General features: G+C 43.6%; 1 protein-coding gene across 1 annotated transcript in view; it reads right to left on the bottom strand.

Moving 5' to 3' along the window:
- LOC138611345 (disco-interacting protein 2 homolog C) overlaps positions 1-17,916 on the bottom strand; it is a 207,564-nt gene that overhangs the window by 54,250 nt on the left and 135,398 nt on the right. The window contains exons 7-9 of the mRNA XM_069684400.1: positions 15,882-16,001; positions 12,496-12,693; positions 3,790-3,881 (exon numbers count right to left, since the gene is read on the bottom strand). Of these exons, the coding sequence (XP_069540501.1) occupies positions 3,790-3,881; positions 12,496-12,693; positions 15,882-16,001 (410 nt within the window). The remainder of the gene's footprint in view (positions 1-3,789; positions 3,882-12,495; positions 12,694-15,881; positions 16,002-17,916) is intronic.

The raw sequence follows: 17,916 nt of genomic DNA, 5'->3' as shown, positions 1-17,916 counted from the left end.
TTTTTTGGTATTAAAACAACATCTTACTCTGTAACAAATAGGTCTCTCTCTGTGGGGAAGCTTTCTGTAATGTTGTGAGAAACTGAATATAACCATCTGAGCCTGTCAGGCAAAAACAAGCACTCCATAACAGCCTGTTTCACAGACGCCGGGCGAAGCAATCTGCTGAAGCATTCTTCCTCAGCGTTTGATGCCAAAATAAGTTATTATCTTTTAAACTCAAACAGTCCTGCAATAAATACTATCTTTGTAAAGTTCATAATGCTTTAAATGTATTGACAATATCATGAGTTGATTGAGCTCTATCTGCCATCTTCCATCCTGGACATGAGCATTACAGCCAGATCCAACATGTTTCTATAACGTCACGGCAGAGCCTTTATCTCCTTTATCGCATTTATCGGCCATGTTGGATCCAGTTTGGCTCCAGTTGCATGTCGTTATGATAAGAGTGAACCCCAGCTTAAGTGCTGCCTAATAGCTTTATATACAATACGGGCCTGGACATGTGTGAGAGAGTGTGTGTGTGTGTGTGTGTGTGTGTGTGTGTGAGTGTTTGCGCGGGTGGCACTGGGTCTGATCTATAAGCTAAGTGCACCTGACTGAATGAGAGGGGAGTAATGATGCTTTAACAGGACTGATGTTGACATGTGCACGTCTCGTTGGAGCCGTTCAGGTTTCATATGTAGATGATAGCAGCGAGAGTGGAGAGGAATCAACTCTGCTTCTGTGTCTGCGCGCACGAGGCCGCAGAGGCTTTACAGCGTCATGAACACTTGACAAAGGTAAGGCTCATCGTCTGGACGACCGTGTCTCCTTGAAGCGACATCACTGCAACTCTCTGACTAATGGGACATTACGTGCTTTATAAAGGATATTATCATTACACAGTCTGAATTAACTGTGTGCACTTGCTTGTTCTTGAGATTAGAGATTGTCAACATATCACGATCTTATCTTTGGCCTTTTGCATGCATATTTTTGTACTTAAAACACCTGGAATTCTGCACAAGAGCAGACAGGTTTATTGATTTTTAGCAGGTGTTGTGTGTGTGTTCATATGGCACCAAATGTCTTGTTTGGTTTCTTGTAAGAGCGAGCTTCTGAGGCTAAAAGCACCCAACACACACAAACACACACACACACATTCAGTTTGCTGTCTCTCTTTTCCCACTCTCACTAATACCTGCGACTTCCCCTAATCTATTTTGCTCAGCTGCTAATAGGTCAAAGATGCTTTTCTTGCCTCCTCCTTTTTCTGTTAGCATCTGTTAGCTCGGACTGTTAGCATTTTTGGGCTCGCTGTCTTCGGACATTACCCTCTGTGACACCACATTTCTTTGCTGCTTGACATGTTTAAAGACTCTGCTGCATCTTAACTCAGCATCATAACTCCGCCTCAGTTGTTGGTTGACTTGTCCGACGTTTGAACCTCTTTGTTCCGGACGATCACCGTGTCTCTCCATCTTTCGTCCCCCTGGCTCTGTAGCTGCCAGTGACGGCTGGCCTCAGTCATGAGGGGTACGCTCGCTTTACAGATACGTGGAGCCCTCTACTGTTGTGTACTTTTAAATGCCAATATACGTTATATTAGCATTTAAAATGAGCACTTTTTAAAATGTATTTCAAGGGGGGGAAACACAGTAATATCACAGGAGGCTGGTTAAACCGTCCATTTACGAAAAGTTGATTCAAACCTTCAGCAAAATCAGAGTTCTGGGTGAGCCCGTCTAGGTGGCTGAAGGATTATTAATTGTATTGGTGCAAGAGATGCTTTGCCTTTTTTCTCACACATTACCCGACGTCTCTTGATGATAATGCACAGTATGAGGACGTCAAGAAGCCAGGAACGTTGTTGTATGGATGCATCGCTGCACTGCTCAGGTTGTGTATTTTACGATAAGGTTTTTCCAACATGTTCAGACTGTTAGGGAGGACACTGATCACAAACAGGACAAAGTGAAATTGCTTTTAGTCAAAGAAAATGAACTGTGGGTCGTAAATGTTTCTGCAGTAGCTTTTACGAGTTCGTTTTAAAAGAGAAGAAAACAGGAAGTTAGAAATCACTATGTTAAACCTCTTTTCCGTAATCATCCTGCAAAACAACACTGCAATTTCTCCCTGTGCAACTTATTATAACTGCAGTTAAGTGGTGAAACACAGAGTTTGTAATTTACACTGGACTCTTAAGGCACTTTAAACACACGCCCTTCTGACTGTGATGCGTAAACACACACAGGCATCGTGCCAGCCTTGACTTGGTCTCCAGCTGAGCAGGAAATTGAGCTTAAAATAAAGATGAAAGAGGGACAAGAAGAAGGAGAGCGGAGACGTCACATGGCAGCAGACACATGTGGCACTATGACTGAACCTTTTTCCACTTCAGTACCATCGTCTGTTCATGTGTGGAGGCGTGTGGAGAGCTGGGTAAAGAGGCCCTGAGTGTGATGTGATGATAACACCGACAGGAAAGGAAGGACGGACTACACATGTGTTCGTTTTTAAGATATTGAGTAATGAGCATGTATCTGGTCGCCAAGGATTTTTGGCCACTACCCAAAACTCTTGAGAGGTGATGTCAGTTAACGGCTTGTGTTTTTAGCCCAGCCGCTCTGCGATGTTTTAGATCTGAAGGAAACCAGAGATGGCAGAGGAAAAGCTCTGATGTTGTGTGCCTCTTGTTGAGGTTCTCTTACCCAAAAACAAAAACAAAAACAAGGGAGACTCAACTTCTCGCAGATAGTTCGGTTCTGTTTGCTTAGATTCCTTGGGACTGAAATTTCTGCTTCAAAACCAACACAACCCGTGGGACTGTAATCTACAGTATCTCAACTATTTTCCACTGCAGAAATATGTCCCTGCAAAAAATGTGAACGTTTATGTCTAAAGATAATCCTACGGTGGCCCTGAGAGCTCAACGCACAGCAACTGAAGAAAGCACATAGCTCCATAAATTGCTCATCATTTGCACCATTTATCTGCCCTGTCTCAAGATTCAAAAAGCAAATTGAACTGATGATATTGAAGCGCAAACACGCCCAGAAAGTTTCACAGATCCGTGCAGTTTGCTCTTGTTTTGTGTCTGATTGTTGAGAGAAGCTGTCTGCACCTCCACTCTCTCAGCTGAGCTTTATCCACACTGATGGATCTCAACTCCATCCACAGATCGATGATGAGCAGACAGAGGAGGGGGCAGATCTTAAACAGTTTATTGTAAAGTCCAGACCTGACAGGTGTTTACTAGTTTCACTGTCTGTAACGTAGCTTCATTTCTTATGATAATAATCCCCGTCATGCGTAACGGCCCCAAAGTGTGCCAATGTCCGAGGTCGAGCCTCACACAGCCCCGGCCTGATTGGTCTCCCAATTATAATAATTATTAACAGATTGTTTTTACAGACATATACATTTTTTGATCACATAAAAGGTGGACTTGTCATTATGATCAGTGGAAACTCAGAGCGTGACAGCCGTTATAATACTCTCTGCAGGCGGTAACATTTTCTCTCTTACTGCACGGTGCTGTTAGCGCTGCTGTTTGTGAATGAGGTGCTTTTTGCACTTTGGGATGCATTCAATCCTCTGTGTGTGCTTCGAGGTTTAGCTTCACAGGTTTAGCAGGCGCAAAAGCCGCCAGTCCTTTAGTGAATTCCCCCTATGTGGTTTACTTCTGGTTAAATTCCAACTCTGAAGTGTGGATACCTTTTCCTCTCTATCAGTCCCTCTCCTCATCTCAATCAACAAGTAACATCTGTCTCACTGTTTTTGGTTCGGTTTCTGTTAACTCACCCGGTCTCCAGGTCTGACGAGTGGTTCCTGCTTGGTTCCCAGTTTGTGCAGCAGGTTGTACGCCACCTTCACACTTCTGGACCACAGTTTTCCTAAAGGCAGGCACAGAGAATAATTATCACACAAAGCCTACAAGGAGGTAAGAGGAGACCACAGAGTTCTTTGTAGGAGTTTTCAAATGACTGAATCCAGGAGTCCAGGACACACGCTGATCTCTGAAAAAAGCCTCAAAAAAGATCAAGGTGTGTTTGAAGAAAAGAGCACATTTCTTTGTTTGACTTCACCCTCATTACTTTACCCTGGAAACAAAGGATGACATCATGAGTCCACATGTGCAACAGGTTACTGCGCTGACGTGACACTCAGCGTTACAAGCACATTATTTCACCTCGCCGGCCGACTGGTGCGGAGACGATCACACAGATTTCACAATATCCAGAAAACCAAACCCACGTCATGACTGTTGTGTAACTGGATCCCTGTACAGTGACTCTTTACACACACACACATTACAGCATGTTAAACAAGACACGCTCAGGGAACAGAAATCCACCGTTAACCTTTTTAAAAAGACAATCCATAAAGTTGACTTTGGAGAAGGTAGAACAAATGTTGCTTTAAATATCACCTGCACTATGTATATTGAGTGACATTACATAATCATATCCTTTGTATCAGCTGTACTTTACCTGGCAGAGTTCATTAAAGTCTTATCTCACAACAATGGAATCAATTTCCATCCTTTGCCTTTTTTTCCTAATTTAGACTGGCAGACGCCGACATTATGCATGAGCACTCCGGCGTGAATTCCTCATTGTTTTTCACACCAAATGAGCTTCTTCAGATGTTTGTCAGAGCTAATGAATAGAAGAAAAGGAGAGCGTCGGGATCCCACGAGGAAAATAGACAGGAGAAAAAGATTTGACAGAGCAACAGTGACTCGGTAACAGACTACGGTTTATAAAAAGTGCAATAAAAGAAGAATTCAGAGTTAAAGAATTAAAGGACACACTAAAGACACATTTGTGTTATCTCAAAGTATGTAGTTGATATTGCCTTTGTTGTTAAAGTATAGTCATGATTAGGGATTCACGATACTGGGTTTTTTGCCGATATGCCGATATTTTCCGACCCTTTTTGCCGATTTCCGTACCGATATATGAGGCACATGTTTTCAAGTCATCAAGTCTCCCCTGTAGTGGAATTGATAACGCCTACTCTTATTGTAGTGGCTCATCTTGCACTCTTCTTCACGCTTGACAGAAGAGGCGTTGTACAAAAAGGTCACGTGTCTGATCACTCACGTTTCTGAGCGCACCTGAATGCAGCATCCCCTCGAAACACGGCAGTGAGGGAGACATGCCCGGACTTGTTTACTGCACCTACTACGGAGACATCAGTGATCGCAGACGGACTCTTTTTATCGTGTGTGCGTCGGTGAATATGTAAGTTAGTTTGCCTTTATGTTCATGTTACTCTCTGTTAGCGTCGGCTCTGGCTGCGAGTGTATTTTCAGCGTGTTTGATGTTAAGTCCAGTAAATGACGAAAATGTGAGCTAACTGTTTAACTTCTGTTCACTGGCTCGAGTTTCTGTGACTTTTTAGTCTTTACTTGTTTATTTTTAAGGTTATTTTTTGGCCTGTCATGCCTTTATTGAGAGAGGACAGTCGATAGTGTTGGAAACAGGGGAAGGGAGAGGGGGAAGGGCCGAGGGCGGGAGTTGAACCCGGGGCCGCCGCATCGACGACTATAGCCTCTGTATATGGCCGCTGATTGAACCTGCTGAGCTAAACCGGAGCCATTTATATATTGTTGATAACTTTGAGCAGGCAGTGCAGGTGCACACTCATGTAGAGTTCATATCGTAGCATTACGTCAAGCTTTTTTAGGGAATCATGGAGCATTTAGGCAAAATTAAAGCGTTTCATCGACAGAAAATATCGGCAGAAAAATGACATATCTGCAGACACCGATAATGCGCCGATCATATTGTGCATCCATCGTCATGAGGCCTGCTTAAATCTACTAAGTTATTCGTACATTGCAGTAAATTACAAAGAATATTGTGAACTTACGTCACTCAATATTTGTGCTATATACTGTATTTGAGCCGTTACACCTCCTTGAGTGTAGGGTTAGTGACTTTTCACCAATGAACCTAACGTGCGTGTCTTTGGACCCCACGCATGCACGGGGAGAACCTGCAAACTCCACACAGAAAGGATCCCTACCTCTGAACCAGGATCCTGCTAGCTGCGAGGCGACAGCGCTAACCACTGCAGCGCCATGCAGCTTGGGTCTGTAGTATCTCAGCTAAAAGGGGTCATATATATGTTTAAAAATGAACAAGTAGAATCAACAAGACAAGAACAAGAATTTGGAACACATTTCCCAGGTCCATCAGCGTGCGGTCACTCCCGTCATTTTAACACCTGAAAACCTTTGCTCAGACGGTCCTTCTTTAAGGTGTTATTGCAGGATCTCTGTATAAAAAGAGCTTCTGATTAGCTGTGCTCTTGGTCTCTTCCAACCTGCTATTTGAGTCCAAAGTGAAAGAAAAAGTCAAAGAAAGGTGAGTTAATATTTTAACCCACACCATTAAAGTGTTTCTGAAATGTAACCAAGTATTTTTTGTCCTTAAACTAAAGCCAACACACTTTACATGTTAGAAAGGAAGAAAACTGATCTTAATCTTTATAACTGTCCCTCTAAACAGGCTCCAAACAGAAGACGACACGCAAGAAAATAAATCCATAAAAGCTCACACATCCTTGACTTGCAGGAAATAGCTGTTATTTCTGTAGGTGTGCAAAACTGCTGCAGAGACCCTGAAACAATATTGGATGAGATGGATTTTAGGATGTCTTGTTCAAGGACACTCCTGCAGTAATAGCAGGCACCCTGAGGGCGACAACCAGCCATCCACAAGCTGGAAAACATGTTGAACAATCAGAGGAGAGGATTCCTGTCAGAAAGCATCTCCCCTGCTGAACAGAAGAGTCCGAATCAGAGAGCTGCAGCTTTACATATAATCAGAGTGTTTCTGTGCAGAGCGGGGGTCTGTTAGTTTTTGTAAATATGACTCACATCCAGCAGCCTTTTGTGCTCCGAGGAGAGGAGAATGAAACAGTCCAATCATCCTGTTTAACTTAATTGAAAAGAGATGCTTTTGTTCTGAAATTAGATAATTGCAGTTTGAGAGAGCGGCAGCTAATCTCAGAGCACGACTCCAACAACAAGCTGGTTCTTTCTGAGGAGCAGTGAATCAGACACTGAGCGCTTGTCTGGCAAAAGGATAGCACATCTCTCCACAATGTCTCTGGATGAATATAGTGTAGGTTACAGTAAACACCACAGACCCAAGCAGATGTACACACAAAGAATGATCAGAGAAAGAAAACCAAACACAACACAGAGAGCATGAAAAGTTTCTGTGTCCTCCACATCTCTGATAAACATCAGCCGTACTGTTTACAGACGATCAAAGCTCCTGCAGACACTGCCGGCTCGTCGGGAAACCTTTTAATATGAATGGAAATATGTTTCTCTCCTGCCAAAGATGTGGGGTTATCTGCAGTGCAGAGGGCTGCATTTAAGGACAGCAGGAAAATTCAGTTTCATGAATTCGCTCTGTCTTCAGGGGGACGGAGGACGACGACTCGACAGGAAGAAACAAAACACGTTTGTCCTTGTCGGCCGACATCAAAGCAAAGTCAACACAGGAATGAGAGACGGAGTCAGACGGAGAGAGAGAGAGAGAGATGGAGATTTAAATTCAGCACTGCACACCAAACACACACTCAGACACACACACACACACACACACACAGTCTCACCATGTTGTTGTCTCTGCGGTGGAGGACTCCTGAGTGCTGGCTGAAGACATTTCACAGTCTGGTGAGCACTCATATCGCCTCATCATCAGACACACAAATCAGTTTGTTCGCTTGCACACGCACACACAAACTGTATGTGTAATCTAAAAAGGGTTGATGCGCTGGAGATAAAGTTGTGGCCTTTTCATGTTCATCTCCTGTGTTAATCATCGTGTGTACTCAAGGGTGTAAAAAGTGTATAACGCCAGTGCAGTCATGTATCAGATGCAACTTTTCTTCAGACTTCTGTTTGTCCCATCATGCATTTCAGAGGGAAATATTGCACTTTTTACTGCATTAATCTGACAGCTCCAGTTCAGCTCCAAGAAAGCTCCAGTCTGCAGATAATTTTTGCACGTTTCAGTAATCAGACGCTCAATCCTGCAGGACTCTGAAGATTTATCTTCAATTTTCAAGCAACAATCCTTTATGAATCACGCCGCTGACGTTTCCACCATCTTGATTTCCTTTCCTGTTATCTTATATTAAAGATTATTATCTTTCAATCTTTTTGACTTCATTTTTTCCTCGACATTTTCCAGCACAGATAAGAATCTATGCTGCATCATAACTGATTATTATGCATTTTGGCGTCTTGAATAATAATCAATTATGATGCAGCATAGATTCTTCTTCCTCTTTATTAAGGTGTGTTTAAGTGAGTACAGGTAAGCCCCATCAGTCAACCTCAAGTGTTCAAGAGCATCCATAAGACAATTGAGCTGATCATTCATGATAAGTCACTTCTATAATGTTTTATGACTGTTGATAAAGTGCATCAGACAGCATTATGTGTGTTTATGAGCGTAGTCATAAAGCTTTATGAATGCATTATAATTCACTATGAATGCCCCTATAACAAAATCACGCATAGCGTTAGTTCAGGCCGGCCACGACATCAAGCTCTATATTAGCTGTCAACAGCGAGCCAAGCATTACATTCAGAGCGCTTTATTTAAACAGCTCTAGCCCAGCTTCCTTTGCTGCTTCCTCTGCTGGCCAATTTGCAACCCACCTCCACGCCAGCTCCTCCTATCATGCTGTGTATCAATGCTGTATTAATGTATTCTGTTCGGGGGGGTCTTTGCCGCTGCACTCCCTGCTATAGCCGTTCATGATGGCTCATGAAGGGCAGGAAGGTGTGCTCAAAAAAGGTGTGCTGTCTGTGGCGACATTCGCGGAAAAAAATCACAAGCAGCGTCCAGTTAGTGACGCATTTTCCATCAGCCAGCAGTGGTTGGTCTGCCAGAGAGGGTAGGTGGAGCTAAGTGGCTGCTTTTCCGGTCTCTCCAAGTGTTGCGAGTCGCATAGCCTACTATGGCTGAACAAACAAAGAAAAGATCGATGACTACAGATACAACTTCAAAAATAAGTGAAAATCCAAAGAAAAAGAAACAAACTCGACGCTCAGATGAAGCAAACAGTCTGAAAAGGAAAGCGACCGTCAGCGAGGGAAATCAAGAGTTACAACCGGAGCCAACCGTGGACGTCTAGTTAGATTGGGAAGTGTGCTCCAGCCATTACCGTTTATCGAAAGGTGCCAAAGAGAACGCAAGTGAAATCTTCGAGATGAGAAGTAATAAAGAAGTGCAGACTTTTACATGGAAGTATTTGTCATTTTGAGACGTAGTGCAGTTTTCAGTAAAGACGTGAGTACTCGTTTTAACTGTGAACCTTGCTGGCTCTGTGTTTATGTGCATAAATATGTGTGATGTATTTATGTGCGTCTCTTCTCGGTGTCACTTGATTCTCTCCGCTGCACGTCGGGGACGTCTGAGAGAAGCAGCTTTGTTCACTGTGGCTAAATCGTTTTAAAATGTCATCTGCTGTTTGGGAGATGAATAACTTTGGATCAGGAGACTTCAAAACTTTAAAAGAGTTTGTTCCGCTTGTGTGTAGACGTGAACTGTAGCAGTGAACAGGCGGTTAGGACCTGATGTGATTCAGCTGCAGCGAAGGTGTTTAGGGAGCTGTGATGATGCAGGCGAGACGTCTGACTCATGTTTCTTATTACTTTTTTACTAATCTATATGCAGAGACGCTTGAGACTTGTTTTCCTCTACGCTTACTTTGTTATCTGAGAGATTCAAGACTTCAGTTGAATTTATCTTCTGTGTAAGGAGGGCTTCCGGGGTAGAAATTTTGTATCAGAGATCACCTGTTGACAGCACCGGCACAACACTACTAACCCTAAAGCTAAACGTTTTGATGGTTGCTTTGTGAGTAAATGACTTCACTAGATTGCTAAAATCACATTAGACGACGAGTGACGAGATTATAGGTGTAGGAAGCTCTGATTGAGCCTTGAATGTTGTTTTGAATGCAGCCAAATGTCCCAATCCAGTGGCTGCAGCCTTGGAAGGCCGTATTTGAAGGCCGATTGTGTCACTGAAGCGCGTCGAAGGCTGTCCCACTTCAAAGGCTCCTTCAGATGCGGTCGACAAATCCGTCCTCCGTTTCCCTGGCCGCGAAGGATCCATCGGGTGCACCATCGTGGCTCATCGTATCCTGAGGTGCATTTTAAACGACCGAGGAATACACTTTAAAATGTAAAAGTTTTTGGTTACACATGTTTAAGAAAAACGAAAGGGCGGCGTTTGTTATGCTAGCTAGTTAGCCCGCTAGCTACCTGTTGCTAGGCGACAGGAGCGGCATTTGGTGACGCAAGGGTAGACCAGACCGTCTCATTTCAGCTCGGCTTTAACGGTCTACGCAGGCTGTGAATGGAGCATCCTCCGTGGACCGCCGCCTTCGAAGGCTGCAGCGCGTGGATTGGGACACAGCTTTCGAGCCCATGTTGTGCTGTTGTCATGGAAACAGCTGTGCCTGATACTGTATGCCTCTGCCCAGTTCACTGTCAGATTGTTAGCATAACAAAGAGCTGTAAAGGTTATACTGCATCTGTCATTCCTGTTATTAGGCTGCAGAGTTACAGATTATGGGCTGTACACGAGGCGATGCAACGACGGTAGAGTCGATACATTCAAAGGTAGACGTACAGTAAGGTAAGTTCCACGTACAGAAGTCGATTTAATATAATCTAATGACTTTTAAACAACTGTCATTTGCCTGGATTGTTTTATTACACATATATTAATCTACTTTAACTTCAACATTTAATGTTTTTGAAGTACATAAAGCTAAGAGGAGAGACTGGTAGCTATGAAATGTTAGCATGGTTGCCAAAACACTTAGGATCCAATTTATCAGCCAAAAAGGCCTCCAGGGATTGCAATAGAAAATGGGTCAAACACTTTTGAGTGAAAAAAATTTAATCAGGATAAAAAGCATCCCAAAACTTGTATAAATACAAATAAATGACTAAATCTAAAGTAAGGAGTAAAATCCTCCGGCCCTGTCAGAAAGAAAGTCCTAACAGGAGTTTGACCTCCACAGTCTGATCTGTAAGTCTCTCAGGATATATACTCCTTAGAATGTGTTACTAAACGTAACAAACCCGGACCTTTGGGATCACAGAAAACTTTCCCTCCCTCTGCAGCAGAGCGGCTTTCTTGAAAGCACCTTTTTCACACTTTGCTAATGTGCTTAGCGCGCTCTGTCTGGCTGCCATTAGTGGAATTATGCTCAGACAGCGGGTGTTAAACATTGTTTGGTGCTTCAGTTAATCAGCTTGTGTGAGCCACCATATGTGCTGAAAAACAGGAAGTCAGAGAAAAACCCTGCAGACTCATGACTCACAACGACAACAAGCTATTTTAGGTAATGATCAGAATGTTAAAGAAGAATAGTATTGACCACAGACTATATAAAAAGATGGACGACATGACAGCTCCCTAGAACCTCTCTATCGCCCCCTGCTGACTGACTGCAGTATAGCTCATAAAGCCCGCCTCCTCCATGTTAACAGATGGGACATGAGTCAAACTATAAAATCAAAATACGCGTCAAATACATTTTTCTCAAACATGGTTTCTGACATTATAGTTACTTCTTATCATGCTGATTTATGTCCAATTGTTCATTTTTCTGACAAGTTTATTTTTAATTAGTTATTTGATGCTTTAAAAAGGGGGTGTGACCTCATGATTGTCAGCAAAACACTGTTTTGATGACTTGCGACATGACTTGAGGCATGATGACTCAGATGACTTGCGTGTGTTCATAAATTTTAATGTCAGCTGTCACTATCAGGTATGTGTGCAGCGCAAACTGGGAATCATGATTGGACGGCTCAAAAAGCTCCCCGGTATGTGATTGTCATGATTGGATGACTGGCTGTCAGTCAAACTCCTCGCTATGGCAACACGCAACATCAAAGCTCCCAAAGAGAATCCTCATCAGTCGTACTCGTTACTACTCAATACGGTCTCAGAGCAGACCATCATCATGGCTGCGTCTGTGCCAAGATAACACTGATACAATTCATTGTCATACTTTTTGAACAGGTTATATAAATTGGCCAATAATATCATTATTAGACGGGCTGCTAATACCTTGTCTTTTCTCTTTATAAAGACCGGATACTACAGGTAAGAGTGCTGTATGTTGGGTGGAAAAAAGTGACTGGACTTGGGACTTGACTTGCCTTAAGTAAGGACTCGACTTGACTTGACTGGACCAAAAGACTTGAGACTTACTTGGGGCAAAGATGACTTGGTCACAACACTGGTATCTGCACTTGTATTCAGTAGTGATACCGGAGTTGTAAACATTGCCACCTTCAATGTTCTTTCAATCCATAAATGTTTCATCAGTCATCACTGTCACTATCAAAGATTTTACCTTTAAAAACAGGCAACAACTATTCTACCCAAAGTGACCCCTTTGTGGTTTACGGACCCTCGGAGAAAGAGCAGGAGCTTATCTTACCGTAGGTGAGCACGTAGAGCGGCTTTCCATTGGTGTCCATGGTGGTGAGGCAGGGGGCCTTCGGGGAGATGGTGCCCCACCTCTGCAGGGCCGCCTCCAGAGACGGGGGCCAGTTAGTTACTACGCCCAGCTGCTCGCCCCGCATGGCCACCATCTGAGCCCCCTCCGCCTTAGGCTGGTTGGGGTCCGGCTGCTGGACTGAAAGAGGAGAATAGAAGAGAGAGAGAAAGTGAGGGAACATTTTACATACATTTCAGACTTGTCAGCAGTTTCAGCCATTAGTGCCAACATGTACTACAGCAGGGATGCTTCAGGTTCTAACTACTGGCCTCAAAGCTTCCCCAGCTGTTTGAACACAGGACATGAGGTTTATATGCACATACAGAATTGAGCTTCGAAATATAAAACATTTCAAATGATACTCGAATATTATGATTAAATACAATTCGCACTTTGAGCAGCACAGAAACACAATGAAATAAAAAATGTGTCCCTTTTTTGTAGTACGCTTGTAGTCCGAGTAATATTGACCAATCACGTATCAGCAGGCTGCGGTGTATGCAGGAAAAACAGCCCGTGTGGCATAATGAGACTCCCATCAGTTTCATCTGATGACGATTTAGCTTCTTATTAATCTCTTTAAACAGACATCTGGACGCTAACAGCTAACAATCGGCTCTAGCTCTAAAATTCAACTTATATCGATAAACTCCCTGACGCTGTGTCCCGAAAGCCGTTCAGCGTTCAGATTTCCCGACTTCCTCGAATGCATCGGAAACGATGGCTCGATCACAAGAAAATCAGTTTCTTTTTCTTGAAACCATTCAGCACGCGGAAAAGGAAGTCATTTATTGCTAACTGCTGGCTACGTGCCCCGGCATGTTCACAGGTGTCTGGAGGCTATATCGTCGTCAGACTATAGCCGATGGGATCAGAGATTGCCAGAGCTCTAAATGGGACAAAATCCACACAGTATGAAATTTCCTCACAGCTGCTTTTTGTGATTTTGACGCTGTTTGGTGGATTATTTATAGAGACAAAAGCAAAAGTATAAACTACGTGATATAAATGTTTTGTTTGACCAGTCTACACGTGTTATTACAGGGCGCTGGTTTAGCTTACACAGAGGCTACAGTCCTCGACTCAGTGATCGCATGTTCAACTCCTGGTCTGCTGGTCATTTGGTGCATGTCATCCCCCCACTCTCTGCTCCCCACGTTTGCTGTCTCTCTTCAGCTGCCGTTGGCAAAAGCCAAAAAATAATCTTTAAAAGAAAGGGTTCATACTTTTAGCTCCTGTAATCCAGCCTGAAGTCTCTGCTGGGATCAGGATAATCCTGATTTAAGGATCAAGGTTTACCCAATCATGCTGGAACGGTTTGAACAACACAAACTGGAGGTTTGATCCAGATCAAAACCAAAACTGAACTGCGTGATCCAATCCGATCTCACCCTTTTTATCTTTCCAAAAACCCATTCTCAAGATTTGATCCAACCTGTTAATTGTAACCCGATGAGATTACTTTCAAACGACTGAGCCCCGGTGAACTGTAAACTGTCTATTATTGATGACAGTAATAATGAGGAATAATGCCTTATTTACTCAGTGGTGTTATTCATTCTGTATCAGAGGGGAGGCCTACAGGAAGGATCTGAGCTTCAGATTAAACAGAATAACATTTTCATTGGGAAGTGAATCAAGCTCAGTCTTTCCACCGTTTTCTATTCACACTTAAATTATGAATTAACTTCTGGCTCTGCGGCTTTTGATGCTGGAAACAAAAAGGAAATATTAATCAGTTGGACTCTGCTCGTTCACAGCAGGCATGAGGGAGAGCTGTGTGGATCATTGTCCTGCTGCGTGTCCTGAGCCAGGCAGTGTAATCTGTAAAAACAGTAAGGTGTAATCTTTAACAGGCCCAACCTGGAGAGCACAACAAGATATTTAAAAAATGGTTTTAATATGGTCCTGTCTTTGCTGTCAGGACCATCACTCCTTAAAGAACTAAACCACTGAACCGTAATTAGTTACCATAACTTCGCCCACTGGCCAGTGGACTACTGTTAAGAAGACTCCAAGCTAGGAGCCCATCAGATATAGTCTGACGACAATAAAGCCCCTGGGAGCAACAGCGAACATGTCGGGCGTGTCCGGTTCAGCCACCATTTAGCGATAAACGTCTTCCAGCCAAGACTTCCTTCTCCGTGCGCTGCATTGTTTAAGGTCCAGTTAGCAGCTTGAGAAGCGACTGCGTGTTCAGATCAAAGTGAAGTGATAACGTGCACCTCCGTAACGTCAGATGATCATAACTTTTATCCCCAGAGCTGTAAAAGCACAGCATGGCATGTTGAATGTCACAGTGACCCGCCTGTTGTGTTTTTTAGATCGCCAGAAAATTATCCCGTCATTGCGAGAAAACCAGCTTTGTTATCTCGAGATAATGGGACAAACAAATCAGTTATAATGAGAATACCAGCGTTTCTTTCCCGATACAACGGGAAAAATATGCCGAGATCTCGAGAAAACGACCATTAATAACTCGTTATCACGGGAAAACTGAGTAAATAAAATGTATGGATGAATGTCCGCTCAGGGCTTCCGTATGAAATAATGATGCTAGCAACAAGTCAGCATGAAGCTTCGTCAGGTCTGTCCTCAAGAGGAGAAGAAAACTACTTTACCATGAGATGTTTGTTGAACGGAGGGCGGAGCCATCATTTATGATGCATTCAAGGAAGTCAGGAAATCTAAACGCTCCAGTGACACGGCGTCAAGGGAATTTGTCTCGATGAATTTTAGATCTAGAACAGATTGTTAGCTGAGCTTGCTGCAGATGTCTGTTTATAGAGATTAATAAGAAGTTAATCAGAACCTGCATTTGCTCTCTGCATGGACTGTTTCTCCTGCATACGCCGTGATTGGTCAATACTACTTGGACTACAAACAAAAAACCAGAACACTTCCTGGACTAAAAATCCACGCCCCTGCTTACAGATTATGAAGCCTCAAGTTTGGCGTTTTGGCCTTTACACAGTTTTTATGGAAATGACCATATTTGGAAAAGTGGGCGGAGCTGGAGAGAAATGAGGAGTTAACTAATGCTAAGTGAATGCCAGTGCTAGCTCTGTTATCAGGGTGCATCCTTAATTCACAGTAAATAAGATATCAATTGAGAACAGAATTTATTGCATCCATCTTTCATTGGCATTGTTTTATGTTGTAACTTCTTGCTTTTATGTGTAATATTCTTAAAGTGCAGTGTGTTGTTTTTTTTACCCCCTTCCTAAAAATGTATGACGTGTATAACGACACAAAATGATTAAATGAAGCATGACACAAAATATAAACAGAAAACAACAGAAATCACAAGAAATAAATAAAGTTACCCTCCAGGAGCTCCTCGAAGTCGTCGACAAAGAACTCTCTGAGCGGCGGCCGTTTGGGTCTCTTCAGAGTGTTGACGAGTTGTTGAATCTTGGCTGAAACTCTGCTGCTGACTGGAACACCTGCAGAGGACACACACACATAAACACAAGTCCAACACTGAACTCCTGATTGTGCATTCACAGGTGAAGTAGTCGTCACTTTCACATTGACTGAGCGATCTCCTGAGTGCCTCCCGCTGCTTCATCTGCGGCGCATGAAAACATCCCCGGGTTTTAAACCTACATTAAAGCGGCACGTTTCCTCGAGTGAGCAATCAACGGAACCGCCGCTGAACATGACACTCGGTGATGGGAGATGGCATACGAGAAGAGGTACGGGGACAAATTGCTCTTTCATTAAGGCTGCTTTTTAAAAGCAACTGTCACAGAGCGTGCAGCTCTAAGACGGAGAGGTGGGATGGGAGCATCAACGCTGAAATGTGCCAGCACATAGATGTTTTGGTTGACTTTGTTCGGGCTGAAAACTTTACTGAGAGCTGGCAAAAGCCAAATGAGCGAGTTGTTTTGCTGTAACATCCTGCTTTTATATCATCCCTGTCCTTCAGCCTTTCCAAAGACTTTATAAAAATTCATCTCCATTAAGCTGAGGGAGAAGAGTTTTCTTTTTTCTGAACACATAAAAACAGAACAAACCTGCAGTTTCCAGTTTATGGCGTTAACAAAAGTGAGGCCGATGTGGGAGCTCATTCAACCTGCATTCTTTCTAATAGCCAGCAGGGGGCGACTCAAATAATTGCAAAAAGAAGTCATATGCATGTAAGTGTAAGGGCAGAGATATACTTGCTTTTTAACTTTGCGTTCGCGCACACAACCGTCTGCGTCATGAACGTAATTGTTCACATACTTGTCTATGCGCTACACGTGTTACTGGAGGATACCTCTAGAGGGCGCAGCAGAGAGCACAGGCCGCATGCAACTACCGGATGTGCAGGATGTAAACAGACATGGAGACAGCTGAGGAGGCTACTATTGTGTTAATGACTTCTCAGTGGCAGGCGACTGATGACCAGTGGACAGAACAAACCGTCGGCACCGTCCCCACTCCAACATATTCCTCCGTGCACGGACGTAACGGTCCCGGACTTGTTTCCATTTAGTTTTGCAGGTTTCTACATCGACTTTTAAAATGAAACTAATCTGTCTCCAGCTGTTTGACAGGCATGTTTGTCTCTGTGCAGTGGCAACGACACATCAGCTGTGTGCCAATCCAGCTGCTGCAGCCTTCGAAGGCCGTATCTGAAGGCCGATTGCGACACTGAAGTGCGTCAAAGGCTGTCCCAATTCGAAGGCTCCTTCAGATGAAGGCTCCGACAAATGCGTCCTCTGTTACCCCGGCCGCGAAGCATCCATCGGGTACATTCTACGTGGCACATTGTATCCCAAGATGCATTGCACGCTAATTCAAACGAAATGGCGGACTTTTAAACGGCCGAGGAATACACTTTAAAATGTAAACGTTTTAGGTTTCAACTCAATCAAATAGCTAGTGTTACACATGTTTAAGAAAACGAAAGGGCCCTTGATACAAATTATCTTTGTGACGTTAGTTATGCTAGCTAGATAGCCCACTAGCTACCTGTTGGTGATGCAAGGGTAGACCAGACCGTCTCATTCAGTTCGGCTTTAACAGTCTACACAGGCTCTGAATGGAGCATCCTCCATGGACCGCCTCCGAGGATTGGGACACAGCTATCGTGGATATTGCAGACTTGGTCTATCAGCTTGTCTTCAGCACTTTCTGCAATTGTTGTCCCTGCTGCTGTGTTGACCATCACATCCCCTCTGGCTCTACACTGCCCATGATCATGTGCATACTGCATCTCACATGCACGTAGCCTTAATTTTTGAGGCGTGCACAGCTGATGCTCCAAACAGACGCAGGGAATGTGTGGTAGCCATCATGCGCGCACAAAGAGGTAGTGAAAAGCAAATATATCACCAGCTTATGAGAAAGTGACCCTTCTTCTCACTTGAT

The sequence above is a fragment of the Semicossyphus pulcher genome, unplaced genomic scaffold (genome assembly GCF_022749685.1).
Source record: "Semicossyphus pulcher isolate SPU_LCO1_2020_fin unplaced genomic scaffold, fSemPul1.0.p SCAF_7, whole genome shotgun sequence".
In the NCBI taxonomy this organism is placed as follows: domain Eukaryota; kingdom Metazoa; phylum Chordata; class Actinopteri; order Labriformes; family Labridae; genus Semicossyphus; species Semicossyphus pulcher.
This window is presented reverse-complemented; position numbering and strand designations above follow the sequence as displayed.